At 38.2% G+C, this 17,538-nt stretch overlaps 4 protein-coding genes and 2 non-coding genes across 6 annotated transcripts; 1 reads left to right on the forward strand and 5 right to left on the reverse strand.

Moving 5' to 3' along the window:
* Window positions 1-3,247: 3,247 nt before the first annotated feature.
* LOC117632720 (F-box/kelch-repeat protein At1g15670-like) lies at window positions 3,248-5,009 on the reverse strand. Its single transcript, XM_034366277.1, has one exon. The coding sequence runs from the start codon at window positions 4,676-4,678 to the stop codon at window positions 3,467-3,469; it is 1,212 nt and encodes a 403-aa protein (XP_034222168.1). The 5' UTR covers window positions 4,679-5,009; the 3' UTR covers window positions 3,248-3,466.
* Window positions 5,010-7,094: 2,085 nt separating this feature from the next.
* Window positions 7,095-9,052, reverse strand: LOC117631818 (probable polyamine transporter At3g13620). Its single transcript, XM_034365132.1, has 2 exons — window positions 7,466-9,052; window positions 7,095-7,359 (listed from the first exon to the last, which is right to left on the reverse strand). Exons 1-2 carry the CDS (start codon window positions 8,911-8,913, stop codon window positions 7,335-7,337), a joined length of 1,473 nt encoding a protein of 490 aa, XP_034221023.1. The 5' UTR covers window positions 8,914-9,052; the 3' UTR covers window positions 7,095-7,334.
* A 738-nt stretch (window positions 9,053-9,790) lies between these two features.
* Window positions 9,791-9,862, reverse strand: TRNAG-UCC. The gene has a single exon. It is a non-coding gene; the product is annotated as a tRNA-Gly (tRNA).
* Window positions 9,863-11,321: 1,459 nt separating this feature from the next.
* LOC117631248 (probable polyamine transporter At3g13620) lies at window positions 11,322-13,299 on the forward strand. The gene has a single exon (XM_034364288.1). The coding sequence runs from the start codon at window positions 11,540-11,542 to the stop codon at window positions 12,995-12,997; it is 1,458 nt and encodes a 485-aa protein (XP_034220179.1). The 5' UTR covers window positions 11,322-11,539; the 3' UTR covers window positions 12,998-13,299.
* Window positions 13,300-13,579: 280 nt separating this feature from the next.
* On the reverse strand, window positions 13,580-15,361 carry LOC117631249 (probable polyamine transporter At3g13620). The gene has a single exon (XM_034364289.1). It carries the CDS (start codon window positions 15,244-15,246, stop codon window positions 13,795-13,797), a length of 1,452 nt encoding a protein of 483 aa, XP_034220180.1. The 5' UTR covers window positions 15,247-15,361; the 3' UTR covers window positions 13,580-13,794.
* A 1,297-nt stretch (window positions 15,362-16,658) lies between these two features.
* Window positions 16,659-16,730, reverse strand: TRNAG-UCC. The gene has a single exon. It is a non-coding gene; the product is annotated as a tRNA-Gly (tRNA).
* Between the last annotated feature and the right edge of the window lie 808 nt (window positions 16,731-17,538).

The raw sequence follows: 17,538 nt of genomic DNA on the forward strand, positions 1-17,538 counted from the left end.
TGAGGGTAATCACCAAATAAAAGGCGGGTACATGGTGGTTCTAAAACAACTATTTTAGAAAAACCTGATAATTCTTTGTAATCTGATAAATCTGAGTTAAGCTGCTATTCTGAATCACCAATCTCAAATTTACTGCTCAACTGAGTAATATAAAAATAAGGATGATTTACGCTACATTTCACGCTAGGAAAACAGGTAACATCACTTATTCAAGATCAAATACTGAAATTTATTCAGGTAACTTATTTATAAAAACTTATTTATATAAAATCAATATAAAATCACTTATGAAATCATATTTATAGAAATCATCTATATAACTCATTTATATAAAATTATTCATGAAAGAAAGTCCACTCACTGATGGTCCGAGCTAATTGGACCCTTCGAAGGTCCCTCATGCGGGTCGACTGGACCTCTGGTACCTGATTATCCATGAATAATAAATCAATAAACTGCTGAATAAAAAGAATTTAAATTAAACACCCTACCCCCGGCTCCTAGAAATACGTGCGCTCAATTTTTAAGTTACTCCTATGCCCACAATAGCTTTTTAGATAGTTAGAACGGTCTTAAGAGGCCCGAAGCCTCACTAAGCGATAAGATGCCAGATCGGCCGATCCGGGACCCCGTGGGTCCACGGTCTCCGATGGCCAATCTGGGCTTCTCTGAAGGTTCCTTACAGAGAAGGAACCATGTTCCACGAATTTGGTCCGAAACGGACGGTCGGATTGGCCAAAATCGCATTATCGCTTAAACTCCAAACCCTAGCCCCAGGGTTCGCGATTTCGGAGTATCCGGGACTCCGATTTGCAATCCGTCGAATCCTACACGATCCTGAAATCATGTAGACCGACATATCCGAAATTCAGTGCGATCCGACGATTTAACGACACTGCACCCACGGATCGCGCGATATGGAAAATCCGTTCGGGGCTCAAACGGACTCCGAATCGAGATCCGCGAAATCCTACGCGCTCGTGACGACACGAGGATCACAAAACTGCACAGAATTACTTCACCACCCTCGCCCACGCGCCCCAGCACGCGCGGGCAGATTCGGGTGTCTAAAGCGATACCGGGTGGCCGAAAAATCTCAGAACCAAGACTCCAAACTCCTATCCTAAATAAAACACCCCATTTGGAGTCACTTTTGTTCTTGGACATATCCCAAAAAGTGACCAGAAACAGTAGTTTTCGCTGGCCGAAGTTTCGGCCAGAATTCAAGTCGAAAATTGATCGTTTTAGAGCTAAAATTGATCGAAACTCATACATCCGTTAGCTAGAACACGAAAAATAGCTGAGAAACCATACCTTACTCGATTGATTTGGTGGAGAAACAAAGGAGAAATTCGAGCTGGAAGATCGGTGAAACTCGGGTGAACATCCGTCGGAAATCATGGTTTTCCGACCAGCTCCGGGCGGCCCAAGGGTGGAGGTCGGTCAGGTCTTGAAGGCGAGAGGGAGGTGGAGCCGTCGGTACCCACGGCGGAGATCAGCTCGGCCTGTGGTGGCCGAGCCGTCGCCGAGAAGGTGAAGAGTCGCACGGCTGGGGTGCGACGGGAGAGAGAGAGAGGAAGAGAGAGAAACTGACGGGGGAGAGGAGAGAGAAGGGATAAAAATCTGACTTTTTGACCAAATTACTATTTTGCCCTTCGCGGTGTTTTGATCGTATCTTCTTCGTTATTACTCCGATTCGGGTCTACTCCGTGTCTACAGACTCCTTTCGCCGTGCTCTACGCAACGGCGCAAGCGGAATTCCCAAATTCTTTCTCGATTAAAAAGTCAAATTTTCCCCATCAAATAATGCGAGGGCAAACTTGTCTTTTCGCTAGAAGATATTAATCCTTACTTTTTAGATATTTTATTTTGGGTTATTACATTTTGCCTTTCATCTTGATGATATTGTACTGAAAGACCAAACAGCTGGGCCAATGCATGGGCTTTCAAGGTATTCTTAGGGCTGAATTTGACCCTCAGTTGGCCCAAAGTGTATTTAGAACCCCATTCCCTTAAACTTGCTTGCCACCGTCATCCAAAAACTACAAGTGAAGATATATCCATCCATTTTTTTTCCTTTTTTTCGCCCCAAAGTTAGCAAAGAGAGTGAGGTTTTCTCACACACATTGTCAAGGTGCTATAAGAAGTTCGAACTCGAGAATACTGATATGCAAGTCAATACCTATTTTTACTGAATTAGACCAAAAGTTTATGAATAATAAAGAGAAGTAAAACAAAAACTTTCTTTACACGCAAACGAAAATTTTGGTGAGGCCTTGTGCGGTTGCACATATCTTATGAATAGGGTCGCTGATGGATAAGGTGAGTCAACTCATCGTCCTTTATAAGTAAGTGCATGTTGTTGAAAACAAAAGAATGCTAAATTCGCTACCTCTCTACTCTACCTGTAATAAGTGGCGTAACTATTGAGGCGGCACCTCCCCTCGCTAGAAAAACCATTGTAGATACTTCAAATTGTCCCTTTGCTCAGCTGGTGGTGGTGCACAGTTGCACAATGCACAGATTACCTTATTTCCATTTTCAGCATTCAAGTAAATGTCTTTGTCCTTTTACTTTCATTTATTTTTATATTACTTCATTTACTTAAGTTTACAATGTAAATAAGAAAGTACTCTCCATTTGGATTCAAATAAAAATATTAGAAAATAAAAATATGAAAAATCGATTTTAGTGCAAAATACGATTTAGGCTAAAAATGATGGCATATTAAGTTAATATATACTTCATAATAAAATCCCATAAAATCAAGTTTTCTTATTTGATGTATAAGGAATAAAAGCCGCCAAAAATTATCTTGAGAAAATGATTATTTTGAAAAATCATTTTTCATACTTAGTCAATATTTTTACATAAAACAATTTTTCATATATGATATGAATGCATAAAAGGACCTAAGGTCAATCTAAGTAAAAAAACTTTAGATGTTTAATTCACAAAGAGTTTATAGCCTTTCAAAATTTCACCTCTGCTAAAAAATTCTTGGGTCCGTTATTTTGTCGCCATGCCAACACAGGTCGGCCATATGTGAGTGTGACTAATAATAGAGCGTGTTAGCTAATCACTACTTCAAATCCCAAGTCAACTGATTTTTTCGTTTTGTTGCATAACATATTAAGACTTTGTCCAAGTGCATATTCACTCAACCGAAGGGGCATGGTGTCCAAATATGAGTTTCATGTGTCATGTGGTTTTTCTTTTTGTTGACAAAAACATATTAAAAGGGGAATTCAAACATAAGATATCACATTAAACATAAAAAATCTTTCCAGATCCTTCAAAATTAATGGACCGGCCCTAAGTAAAAGCCACTTGTGTCATGCGGGTATCCATAGTCATAAAACAGAAAAATAAGATACAAAACTATATGTACCCATTCCGTTCAAAATAATTTAACCCAAAATCATACATACATATATGCTCATGTCACGCATGTCCTATTAAAAATTCAAATCTCAACGCAGCAACCCGATTGAACAAACCCAGAAAACTCATCAGGTACACTAATCTTCTCCAATTTACCATTTTGCCCTCCCTTCATTTCCTCTACCATATAGAACCCTTGCTTTGCCCCCTGGTACTCCGACCCCATCACCAGGGTCCCACCCCCGACCGTCACTCCGCACGTTCCAACTCGGACCGCCGAGTCCAACTCACTCCAACTCGTCAATTTTCCATCTATCCCAACCCCAACGCATTGCCTCGGGCACTGGCCCACCTCCCACGCTCCGTCCACCCGCCTCCACCGACCCGACCCGAACTCCAACGCCTCAGCGCCTCCCTCAAACACCCCTTGGCTCTCCGTGCCGTACCCGCTCACCACCCAAAACTCGTCCCCAATCACCACCCCCTGACACTCGTCTCGCTCCTGACTCATCTGAGTCAACTCAGTCCACTCGTCCAGTCTCAAATCATAAACCCACGCTGATTTCAACGCGTTCTTGTTCTCGTCGTGCCCACCCGCCACGTAGACCCGACCCGAGTAGGACCCGATTGCAAAGAAGGAACGCTTGGACGGCATGTCGTTGCCCTGTCTCCATTGAGAATTTGTGAAATCGTACACAAACACGTCGGTGACCGGGTCGTAGCTCACAGGGTCCCATCCGCCCATCGCCACAAGCTTCCCTTCGCAGCTTGCCAGTTGACAAAACAAAGGCAACCCATTTGGGTACTTGGGCACCGGGTCGACTCTCTGCCAAGAGCAACTCACCGGGTCAAACACGGCGATTCCGTAACTGGGAGAGTCGTTGGATTTGGGTCCGTCTGATTCTGATACGAGGGGCTCATGAGGAAGAGCTTGAACCAAGCATGCGACTTTATGGGTGTGGCCATTTTTCTTCCTGTGATGATAAAATTGTTGACTTTCTAATAGCGTCCGCCATGGACGACAGACCTGGGAAGCAACTGGGTGCGCTGAGTAAGGCAACCTAGTCAAGCACTCGAGCCCGAGTTCTTCAGGCAGACCCGGAAGCAATTGAGTCAACTTAAGATTCCACATGTTAGCAAAGAAGTGAACTTTGAAGCAGAGCAAAGATGCAATTTTTGCAGGAAAGCAAAGATGTAACTTTTGCAGCAAACTAGTTTTTTTTTTTTGTTTTTTGTTTTTTGTGAGTGAGTGTGTTAGCTTTTCCCCGGCCATGAAGTTTGGGCATTTGACCATATATAGATACAGTTAGGATGAAAAAACTGTATGTATTGCACTGGGGATGTCGGGAAAAAAAATCCTGTTTCGGATTGGAAGGCGATTTTTTTCCAAAAAATATATATTATTAAAATCTGGCGGTGGGCTCACAATAAGGGATAGATGATTTTTGACTAGTTGATAAAAAATAGAGATTATAGGATGGATAAGGGTCAGTGACTTAGAAGAAAAGAAGAAAAAAAGAAAAAGAAAGGAGGGGTTGGATTGGATTGGATGGGATGAGGCCAAAAAGGAGGGGGCAACGCATAATGCAAATCAAATTCAATGGACAACTGTACGCACATGGGGATGGGGATGAATGATTTTATGATTCAATCCAGTTCAATGGACAATTGGACATGACAGGACCTGGGTCCCTTTTCACACATGGCATGTCACGGGAGGTCGTGATGTTATCAGGGTAAAACTGGCTTGCCACGTGGCGGATAAGTGGATAAATGTCTTTTTGCTGTGTCTATAGAATTCAATCAATAATTCAAGATTTTTTTTATTTTTTATTTTATTTTATTATGAGGAGATGAGGATGAGGATGATGAGTTTGAATTTGGCGTCACCTTCTTAGTTATTATTAGTTACTCAGTTGAATCTTGGATTAATTCAATTGGTGAAGGAGACTTTTTTTTTTTTTCTTTTAAATAATCAAATAGTTACTTAGATAAATTTCAACGGTACAATCAAATACATTAAAAAGATGTCTAAAATACTAATTCTAAAAAGGCAACAAACTAACATGTTGAAAGCAAAACTAACGCAGACAAAAGCCGCACTAAAACTACTAGCCCACATCACTACAATTAGCAATAAGCCCAAATAAATCCCACAAATCCAATATAACCAAAACCCTAAAATAACTCATGAGCCTAAACGAACCCTACCACCACCACTTGAAGAAGCACCGTCGTAGCCACACCCACCACCGCATCCATAACATATCTGAGGAAAATATGATTTCCGACGATCTACTTGCGCATAAGAGCGAACAAATAAACGAAAACAACAATTTTGTCAAATAACAATTAGGTGATTTGCAGCAACTTCTGTCAAATACGATGTAAAATCAAATTTAGAGAACATGAGCGTCGTTAAGAAGTGGGTTTTGGGAGTATGATTTGATTGAGAACATAGACTAAAATGGGTGATGGGAAACTTCAATCTAACCATGGTTTAGAAGAAACCACCACAAGGGACTTTTGATTCAAAACGCATCAGTTGACTTATTTACTAACCTAAAAGAAAAAGACAAGAAGAGAATAGGAGGAGGATGGGCAGTGACGCTTTTTCCTCCTCCCCCCTCTATGGAATTTTCCATTAGGATTCAAAGAGGGAGAAAATGGTTAGAGTTTGGGTGGTTTTATATGTTTTGGTGAGAGAGACCTGAGGCTTAGCAACAGGTTGATATGATTTGGTTATTGTAAGTGAAGTTTAATAGTTTTTTGTTTTGTTTCGCTTATGGTGAATTGGATTTGTGTGGGCTCATTAACTAAAGGGAAGATGTGCTTTTAAGATTAGGTTTGTTAGTTTCATCCACTCTTGTTTTAAAAAGAATTGTGGAGTAACTGTCTATATGCTTGTGAAAAGATCTCATAAGTGTTTTTTTTAGTACAAGAGATAGTCTAAATTATGAGAGAAACTCTCATGCAATGCGGATATCTCTTTTTGCTATCTCCGACCAATAACGCAATGGCACGTAGGATAACTTTTCCACGTGTTATTGTGTTATTGGCCGGGAATAGCAAAACAGTGTTATTCCTGTTACAAGTAAGTATTTTTGCTAAACTATAGCCTACATGGGATGAGATTTCTCTCTCACACACACACACAATCGAGATACCATGAGGTTCAAACCTGAGACCTCTTGTTTACAGATCAATGCCCTTTTCAACTAGACTAGATTCCGTTTGTAGATCTCATGAGTTTTTAGTTTCATTTAGAGGCTTCGTTTCAAGAATAATTGTGTTTGACTTCATTTATGTTGTCACTTAATTTTATTGACAAACACCTTGACCATCAACCTCATAAATAATTCAAGTAGAGGAATTCATTTTGTGGGCAATACATATTTATGGAGTTCAAAGTCTTAGCTTCAAATCTTCAATGTTTGTGTTCCGCAGTATTTGTATTCCTCAACGTTTTTGTGACAAACGATGCCATTAGTTAATTTGGCAAATCAATCAAACTAAAATAAGTATTCTCAAGTCTAATCCACACAAATAAGAATGCATTAATATTGTTTAGAATGAATGAGTCAAATTTGAGTGGCTTTAGATATAAACTTTTTGAAAGCCTCTACTAAAGTTGTGGTAAACCTATTAGCTATAGATGCTTATGGGAATTATTATGTTTAATTTATTCCACTCCAGCACAGTTGACCCCAACATCAAATAATTATGGATACGTAATCATTGATCTTACTCATAAAATAAAAATGCATCTTACTTTATTTTTTTGATAACTTATACATAGGAACAAGGAATAATACTACTACGTCAAACTCGACAACTTTACTAAAATGTACATCCAGTCAGCCACGTTTGATCCATCAAATCAAATAAACATTTGATTTGATCTTCTTCACAATAACAATTGCAAAATATGGATGTGACTGAAAACGACCTTATTTCAGAATTCGTTCATAATAGCTGCAGCAACACAGGAAAAGAAGAAGAAAAGATAAGAGTCAGTATTTTTGCATGCAAATCATCATCATGAAGAGGTTTACAAACAAGTTCAACACAATCAACTTACCCCCCAAAGTCTTCATAATCTGCTAGCTTTTTCACAACATGGTTGAAGTCAAGCCACATTGCAGCTTGGAAAATCTTCATGCAGAAGTACCAAATGATCCCAACCGCAGTCAGCACAGCAATCACCAAGTATATAATTTTTGTGCCAACACAAATTACGTACACCAAAAACCCAAATGGAATGAACAACACTGCTATCAACCACCTCAGCCTGGTAATTGGAATTTTAAAGGGCCTCTCCACAGCTGGAAACTTCACCCTCAACCAAATAAAAGCTGAAAATTCGACTAGCATGCCCAGACTGTTTAAAACATTCACCAAGGATGTGACATGCCTGAAATTCATGTAAGAAACCAGGACTGATATCACTGTTGGGATCATAATTCCCAACCAGGGTGTATTGAACCGTTTGGACCGCACACCGAAAAGTTTCGGTAACAAGCCTAATTCAGCCATGCCAGAAAGCTGGTATGAACAGCTGCTCAATTGGGACTGATACACACCAATGCCAGATAAAAAGGCTCCAATCCTAACCCATTTTTTGAACCTTTTCCCCACAATTTTTTCTCCAACAACTGTGTAAAACCCATCAACCCAGTCATCTAGGTCAAGGGACATAGCCCCAGTTGCAGCCAGCATGGGTATCAAAGAAGTCAAGCAAGTCAACAACCCAGCTGAGAGAAATGCTTTTGGTAATGTCTTGGAGGGTTTCTTAACACCCTCTACAACTAAAGTACTTACATTGTCCCAACAATTCAAGTTCCAAAACAGGGAATTGAAGAACAATGGCCATTCTTTTTTCCTACCCTTCTGGCCTAAAACAGCCCAATTGCTAGGATCAATCTTGGGAATTGCAAAAACAGAAATTACTAAGAATGGCAAGTATGACAAAACCCCCAAAGATATTGCAGCATAGCCTACAGTAGGCAAACCAATGAAGTTGAGAACAGAGAGCAACATGGTTGAAACAGAGATAACTAAATAGTGAGGCAAGGGTGAGAAGGAAGTTGGCAGTATTGGATCAATGTAGTCTATACAGAGAACAGGGTAGGAAGATAAGTTTATGACAGCACTAAGAAACTTCCAGAAACCAACAAGGAAGCCCCAGAAGGGACCGAAGGCTTGGTGAGTCCATATGACAAAGCCACCATTGCCGGGAAAGGCCGTGGCCAACTCAGCAGTGACAAGGGCCTCAGGGATGCTCCAAATGACTGGGAAGAGTAGAAAGCCAAGGATGGCAAAGAAAGGCCCCCCAGAGCCAACAATGGACTCTGTGCCATAAGGGCCACCAGAGACTTGAAAGTAAATGAGGAAAACTAAAGGGATGAATGATAGTCTTTTGCTTTTGATCTTGGTGGTGCTAAACATTGGAGGTTCTTGTACCGCTTCTTGTTTTTCATTTTCAGGAAGAATGGTTTTTGAATTTGGAGAAGAATTGGCGGCTTTCATGGTGTTTTCTTCTTCTTTTTTCTTTTGTTGGGATTTCTTGGATGTTTTAATGGAAAATTTTCAAATGTGGGTGGTGTATAGTTCTGTGATTGGGTTCCGAGATTGTTGGTGGTGGTTGGATTGGAAGGCTAGTTGCCTATATAACTTGGTTCATGTGGCATGAAACAAATGCTGTCAAAATGTATGAAATTATTATACTCAATCTTTCTGCAGTTTGTATTGAGCATGCTAGTTTCTTGGAAATTGCTTGTACCAGTACATTGTTGTCACTTGTGAGAAAGAGTTAGTTTGTACTATAAACTATAATCCATCACAACTTCCATGCACATACACATAATATTCCAAAGTACATATTTTAGCAGCTGGTAAATTCATGTGGCAACAAAACTTCTGATTTAACTCAAAACATGGATACAACCCTTGCCTACTTTCAATCCCATCCCATTCATGCCTCTCTTCTTGTACTGGTTATGCTTCTTTCTCAGAAATTTCTTGGGCGCCTAGACAACAAAAGAAGAAGAAGAAGAAGAACAAAAAATAAACAGAGAGCTTAAGAAATAGGGCTGCACCAAACAGAGAGCTTTGAACCATCACACTGCATCTCCTTCATTTTCTGTTACAAGTTCATAACAGTTGCATATTATGTACATACTTGGTCACCTAATCACAACCCCATTTGAGTATATATAACTAGCAAGCAAAGTTCATTTTTCTATGGTTTATTCATTTCGATGGCGCGGTTCATTCTGAACTAGCTTTTCTGATTGGAGATATTTGTTTATTCCATCAGAAGTTGCCTCTTTGTGTATTTCATTCATCACTCAAAATGAGAAATGAGAAATCAGAACAACAACTAAAGGAAAAAAAGATAGGAAATTGCGTTTGCCGGGAGTCGAACCCGGGTCTATTGCTTGGAAGGCAATTATCCTAACCGTTGGACTACAAACGCTTCTGTGCTCAATTTTGCCAGACCAACAATCAAATCCATTTCAGTTTTTTTTAACTGATTGGACTCTGTTCTTCATGCTAGAGCTTGACCCAAACTTCAGTTCAGTGGGCTTCATATAAACCTATTGGGCTAAACTCATTAGGCCTCGGATTAGCTGGTGGGTTTGACAAAAGACAAAAGGTTGCTTTGGGCTGAAATATATTCAGTCTAGGCCTGGATTTTGAACTTTGGTACTTTTTGGTCTGAAAATCATCTCCATAGAAGTTCCAACTTCCAAGTTAGTTGTTTGATATCAAGGGCTAACCCCTCAACAATTTTCTTACCGTTCTTGTTCATGGTTTTATATCCTTATCATCAATCCCGATCTTTTGGATTATAAGGGTTCAAGAGATTTGTGGTCACTCACCTTTGAATATAAATACAACGGTTCACTACTTTTGCACTCATTTTAAGAAACTTTTTTTAACTATTAAATTAATATCCAACGGTGAGTGACCATAATCTCTTGGACTCCTGTGGTCCAAGAGATCGAAACTATCCTTATCATACGCCCATACTTGTTGATTCATCATCATTGGCCGTCATAAGTGTGATCTTGACATAATTAAACTAAATTCACTTTTCTATAGTTGCTTAGATAATTAATATTTTGAATTACACATAGTTCCTTTCATAATTACGGTTACGTCATCTATTTAATTTTATGTATGAAGTTGAGACATAAAAAAACTACATATAATAAAGGTTGAAACTCAATAAACTTCAAAGTACTAAAACGAAATTTATCACAATTACTATTTGTGATCAACCCCTTTTTTTGGTATAGATGTAAACCTCAAATTCAAAGTTATTGTCGGCAAAGGTATATATCACATGAATAATTAAAAGAGCAGTGAAATAAATCAACTCGGGCATATTTATAAGAGTGTTGTTATTTTCATCCCATGTCTTATTTCCCCACCTATCTTTATCTTTAAAATTTTAAAGACAACTTACCTCTTTGTAAAATGTCTTCTAAAGACTTAGGGAAAAAACACCAACTCAAATTTATTCCATGTTTAGCAATATTATTTTCATTCTTTTTTGGGTCTCCAATGTGTTGTTTCTATTCCTTTAAACTTTCTCTTTTTACGCACAAATGGAACACAATAGAAAATTACCCTTCAAATATACACCTTTCTCTTTAAAACATGGGTAAAAATAGTAGCACTAATTTATAAATTTTTTTAAAAAGACAAAAAAAGAAATAAATATCTTATGCTAATATGTCCATGTATAATACTACCTATATGATACAGATTTATATAATATACATATATAAAGTATGAAACGTGTGGATATTATTGATTTGTAGATAGAAACATATGCAGATATTTGCGTGTTAGCTTTGCTTTTGTATTGCTTTTTCATTTTTCTCCCCCATCCTAAGGTAAGGACCACTTACAAGCTTTTCACATATCATTTTCTCTGAATTTGAGCAAACCAAGTTCATAAGCAGTATATATAGATATCCATGTATTGAATAGTGCAATTGAAAATCTGGAAGCAACTTGACCTTCTATAATTCAGATTCTGTCCAACTAACTTTCAAAATCTTGGGTCCCCCAGGCACAACAAAAAGCCAAGCCAGCAAAACCACCACTTGAATATGAATTTTATTGATTGACATCCAACAAGATGCAAAGCATGAGAGCCTCAGAATTTTCCACAAGCTCCCAATCCCTTATTGAACAAGAACAAACAGAATCACAACCTAAAATCACCACCAAGAATCCCAAGAAGCTAGCATTTCTTCCACTTGTCTTCCTCATCTACTTTGAAGTCTCTGGAGGCCCCTATGGTGAAGAATCAGCTGTGGGGGCTGCTGGTCCTCTCTTTGCCATTCTTGGCTTCCTCATCTTCCCCTTCATTTGGAGCATCCCTGAGGCCCTTGTCACGGCTGAGCTGGCCACCGCCTACCCCGGCAACGGCGGCTTTGTCATTTGGGCACACCAAGCTTTTGGTCCCTTCTGGGGCTCCCTCATGGGCTCTTGGAAATTTCTCAGTGGGGTCATCAACTTGGCTTCATATCCAATTCTTTGTGTAGACTATCTCAAGCTGGTAATTCCCATTTTCTCTTCTGGCCTACCTCGCTTTGTTGCTGTATTTGTCTCAACTTTGGTGCTATCGTTTCTCAACTACTCTGGTTTGAGTATAGTTGGTTACACTGCAGTAGGTTTAGGGATTGTGTCACTTTGTCCATTTATAATAATGTCTTTGGTTGCAATCCCCAAGATTGATCCAAGCAGATGGATCAGTTTGGGTCAGAAGGGTGTTAAAAGAGATTGGACATTATTTATCAATACCCTATTTTGGAACTTGAATTTTTGGGACAATGCTAGTACTCTAGCTGGTGAAGTAGAAGAACCCCAAAAGCTATACCCAAAAGCACTTTTTTCTGCTGGCATTCTCACATGTTTGGGTTACGTAATTCCTCTCCTGGCTGCAACTGGTGCTATTCCACTTGACCAAGAAGATTGGGTTGATGGGTATTTAGCTTCTGCTGGGGAAATGATTGCTGGGAAATGGCTGAAATTCTGGATTGAAATTGGTGCAGTTTTATCAATTATTGGACTGTTCGAGGCCCAGTTAAGTAGTTGTGCATACCAACTTTTAGGTATGGCAGACTTGGGAATTTTACCAATGATTTTTGGGGCAAGGTCCAAATGGTTCAACACCCCTTGGTTAGGAATTCTGATTTCAACAGTCATAGCCCTTTCTGTTTCTTACTTGGATTTCACAGACATTATATCTTCTGCCAATTTCTTGTACAGCTTGGGGATGCTATTGGAATTTGCATCTTTTCTTTGGTTGAGGGTGAAGTTTCCAGCTCTGAAAAGGCCTTTTGAAGTTCCAATGGGCCTGCCAGGGCTGGTGGTTATGTGCTTGATTCCATCTGGTTTTTTGGTCTATGTGTTGGCTGTGGCCACCAAAGCTGTTTATTTGGTTAGTGCATTGATGACTCTGTTTGGTGTTGCCTGGTACCTTTTCATGAATCTCAGCAAATCAAAGATGTGGTTTGATTTCAAAATGGAAGAAGAAAAATTGGACAATGAGGAAAGAGCTCAGGCTGTTTATGATTGTGTGGGGATCTAATTGGTCTTGCTCAGAAATTGGCGTATTGCAGTTTTTTTACGGAGAAATATAACAAAGTCTCACTATATTTTCTGTAATGATTCGTTCTACAAAGTTGACAAAAATATTACAATCCTTAAGATTTACAATAAGGAAAGAATCTCTAGATCCTAGATCTAAGGTAATTACACAGATTAAAAGGAAAGGAAGTGCTGTCCAAGTAAAATCAGCTATACAAGGTAAACTTCAATCGAAAGTCATCTTTCAATCAGGGATCTTGATTTCTTACAAAAATTAATATATGACTTTTCTTCTTTGCTAAATTTTGATATTGAAGAATGAATTGGAATGATTCCAATACCCATTACTGATACGTAAACATGCCATGAAATTAAAATAGTACAAAGACAGAGCCTTTCTGCATGTTAGACAACTACAATGTTAATTATATCTTTGTGCTATGGACCAAATCACAGCATCATCTGACTAAACAAAGTAGCAGGTGAAAGTGCAAAGTGTGTATGATTTAAGGACAGCATCATGCGTGTAAAGATTGTGTGTGTGTGAACTGTGGCATCGATAGTTAGCCATCCTCTGTTCATGTCATTCAGCATTCTTCTTAAATTTCATTAGCATTGAACTGTTTTACTCAAAACAAATTTTGCGTTGATCAAGCGGGTCTCAACTTAGAGATTCAACCATGCATTCTCAAACCAGCACAGCACCAAGAACCACTACGCAAAATTCACGAAAATACGGATTCAGCTTTCCCAATACAATGACACTAGATATATTTCACAAACTAACCAAACAATTTGTCATTGTCGGCCTTCTTCAATTTCAATAACACTGAACTTGAACAACTTCTTAGACTTGCAAAATTTCATCAAAAAATACCATCCAATGCCACCCAAAGTCATCACACCACTAATCAAATACACAGTCTTGGTAGCAATAGCCATCACAAAGATCAAAAACACAGATGGAATCAAGCACATGACCACCAAACCTGGCAGCTTCATTGGAACTCGATAGGGCCTATTCAATGCCGGCAACTTCCTTCTTAACCAAATAAAGGATGCAAATTCCAATAGCATGCCCAAACTATACAAGAAATTTGCAGATGAAATTATATCTGTGAAGGTCATGTAGGAGACTGCAAGAGTGATCATGGTGGAAATCAGAATTCCGACCCATGGGGTATTAAACCTTTTTGACCGAACCGCAAAAAACTTAGGCAAGAAGCCTAAATCTGCCATGCCAAGAACTTGGTAAGCACTGCTGCTTAATTGGGCTTCGAAAAGACCAATTCCTGATAACGCTGCACCAACTAAAATCCAATATTTCAACCATTTTCCAGCAATAATTTCAGCAGCCTCAGCATGAAATCCGGATCCCCACCTAGTTTGATCCACAGAGACAGAACCAATCACAGCAAAAAGTGGGAACAAGTATGCCAAGCAAGTGAAAATCACCGCAACGAAAAGAGCCACCGGAAAAGTTTTATGGGGGTTCTCCACTTCTCCGGCTAAAGTACTAACATTGTCCCAAAAGTTCAAGTTCCAAAAGAGGGTGTTAAAGAACAAGTTCCAATCTTTCTTCACACCCCTTTGGCCCAAACTGAGCCACCTATGAGTATGAATCTTTGGAATGGCAATCAAACACATCAATATAAATGGAGAAAGTGAAGCAATAGCAAGTAACACAGCAGCATAACCCACAATAGTCAAACCTGTATAGTTTATAAACGAAAGAAACAGAGTTGAAACAGAGATGGCAAGGTACCGAGGCCATCCCGATCCAAAAGCCGGTATTATCTTGTCCATATAGTCCACGCAAAGAACTGGGAAGGCAGCTATGTTGATGACACCGCTGAGGAACTTCCAGGTACCCATCAAAGAGCCCCAGAAGGGACCAAAAGCTCTCTCAGCCCAGATGACAAAACCGCCATTGCCGGGGAAGGTTGTGGAGAGCTCAGCAGTGATGAGAGCTTCAGGGACACTCCAGATGAAAGGAAAGATGAGGAACCCGAGAATGGCGAAAAGGGGTCCAGCAGCTTGTACTGCAGGCTCTTCTCCATAAGGGCCACCGGCAACTTCAAAGTAGATGAGGAAGATGAGAGGGATGAGAGTGAGCTTCTTTCTGTGTGTGGTGGTGGTGGAGGAGATGGTGGTGGTTGTGGTGGTGAGGGGAAGAACCTGATCCTCACGGATTGGTGGTTTTGGAGAAGATGGCATTGTGGGTTGCCCTCGCTGGGGTTGGAGAGCCATGTGTGCTGAATTTTCCAATCAAACAAGAAAAACAATTGGCTTGGTTAAGTTATGAAGGTAGAGTTGTATTCGGAATATGTTTGGGTCATTCCATCCAAATAAAGATCGGAGTTTTTTTTTTGGGGCTAAGAAATAAAGATAGGAGTTGAATACCGAATACTTACTTAGTTTGAATTTTGGTTCCTTAGTTAGGATTTTAGTTCTTATTATATTAAGATTTTGATTACTTACCTATTTAATTAGGTCTATTGTAATTGAGATTTATAGTTGCTATTGTAATGTAGATTTATTTTTTATTGTATTTAGAGTTAACACATCTTTGCACTTCTTTATAAATACATATATGAGATATCTAAATTATCTGCATATCTTAATACATCTAAAAATTTCCATGCACTATGTTTGACAAAAATATCCATTGAATTAAGTTTAATTATTATTTCATTTTGAATATAGACAGATGTTGAATGTAGAAAAAAAATTTATTCTTTATATACGCTCATACAATTAAACACTATTATTTATAAAATACTCTAAATTCATTTAAACGGAGAGTAAAAGTTATTTTACAAAAAGATAAATTTATCTTTAAAAATATATCAAAATATAAAATAAGGAGGTGAAAATTGCAACATTCAATTTAAATTTTCTAAGTATATCATAATATAGTCTACTAATAATAATAGCTAAGATTTTGTCTGTTTTCTTGAGCTATATTGATTGCCCTTAACACCAAAACAAAGTTGATAACTGGCATGGACGGCTCATATCGAGTTTACCGTTATGGGCATAAGTCATTATATATATGTCGATGATATTGGATGGAGATTACTATGAATCCTTGGTTTATATAAGTCATTATGTATCCAATCCAATTAAAGAAAATGTCATTAATGCAAGGCTGAAATATATATAGATTTTTTTTCCAAATATTCTTAACCTTAATCATTCAAAGGATTGTTTAAATTTTAAGTTTGTCTTAATTTTGATGTTAGATTGTTTCGTGATTGTAATAGTTCTTTACCACCTTTTTAAATGAATTATGAATACAATCTTAAAATTTCTAAAAATAAAAAAATTATTCTTTAAGATAATTGGGTGGGTGGTGGGGGCATAAATAAAATAAGTATTTATTCTCTCCCCTCTTTTCCTCCCTTTCTTTTATCTTTTTGGTGACTGCACGTTAAATGTATGCTTAAAATCTAAGCTAAACCACCCATAAATTATGAGAAAAGCGAGTGTGTATGTGTGTTCTTTTTTTTTTTTTTTAATTATGACTTTTATTATTAGTGTAGTAAAGAATAGATAAACAAATTCTCGGGAACCACTTCAAATCAGAAGACTGCTGCTAACTCTTCATTCAAGAAATGTTATATATATTAATTAAGCAGAGGAAAAAATATATATAATTATGCGTCTGCCGGGAGTCGAACCCGGGTCTATTGCTTGGAAGGCAATTATCCTAACCGTTGGACTACAAACGCAATGATGTTTAAATGTCCAAATTATTTGTATAAATCCCAGTGAATTGATTTCTTTTTTATTTTTTGACAAAAACATATGATGTAGAGTTTTTTGTGTCTCAACGTGTGTCTGACTTCAAATTTGGGGGCTAAGAAAACGGAGGAGACGCTATAAAGAAGGACTGAATAAACACTTGTCTCTTTCTCATACTCAGCATGCTCAGTTGCTTTCCTTTTTGACATTGGATTTAATGCTTTCTTTGCTTCTATTGAAGACTGAACTTGAAGACAAAATTATTTAAAGATGGTTTCAATTTGATTTAATGCCTTAGCTGCCTCTCAAATCTCTTAAGTAATTATATTTTGTCAAATATATGCATTTTATTTATCAAACGATATTCAAACTAACGACCTGAAACAAATGCAACTAAGAGTTTCCTTTTTTCATTATTTTTTTTTTATTAACTAGTATAGCCGGGCGGCTATACTAGGGTTTTTTAAAAAGAAATATTTACTCTGTTTTTCCCCACTTTTTAAAAAGAAATAGTATATTTTCCCTAATTTCTCAAAAAGAAATAGTATAGCCACAAGGCTATGCTCGGATTATTTCAAATTTTTTTAAACAGTATAGGCGCCCTTCTATACTCGCAATTTTTCATAATTCTTTTTAAATAAACGGTATAGCCAGGCGGCTATACTTCTTTTTTCAATTTTTTAAAAAAAGAAATAATACAGCCGTGCGGCTATACTCGGTTTTCTAATTTTTATTAAAAGCCTAATTTTTCAAAAAGAAATAGTATTGCCGCACAGCTATACTCAGTTTTTTTTC

This window comes from Prunus dulcis, chromosome 6 (genome assembly GCF_902201215.1).
Source record: "Prunus dulcis chromosome 6, ALMONDv2, whole genome shotgun sequence".
In the NCBI taxonomy this organism is placed as follows: domain Eukaryota; kingdom Viridiplantae; phylum Streptophyta; class Magnoliopsida; order Rosales; family Rosaceae; genus Prunus; species Prunus dulcis.

Bases quoted from the DNA above. Each gene is read 5' to 3' on its own strand.
- LOC117631248 (XM_034364288.1), top strand. From the start codon at position 11,540: ATGCAAAGCATGAGAGCCTCAGAATTTTCCACAAGCTCCCAATCCCTT.
- LOC117631249 (XM_034364289.1), bottom strand. From the start codon at position 15,246: ATGGCTCTCCAACCCCAGCGAGGGCAACCCACAATGCCATCTTCTCCA.
- LOC117631818 (XM_034365132.1), bottom strand. From the start codon at position 8,913: ATGAAAGCCGCCAATTCTTCTCCAAATTCAAAAACCATTCTTCCTGAA. The intron at 7,360-7,465 runs GTAAGTTGATTG...GTGTTGCTGCAG, and splicing joins GATTATGAAGACTTTGGGGG to CTATTATGAACGAATTCTGA.
- LOC117632720 (XM_034366277.1), bottom strand. From the start codon at position 4,678: ATGGTCAAATGCCCAAACTTCATGGCCGGGGAAAAGCTAACACACTCA.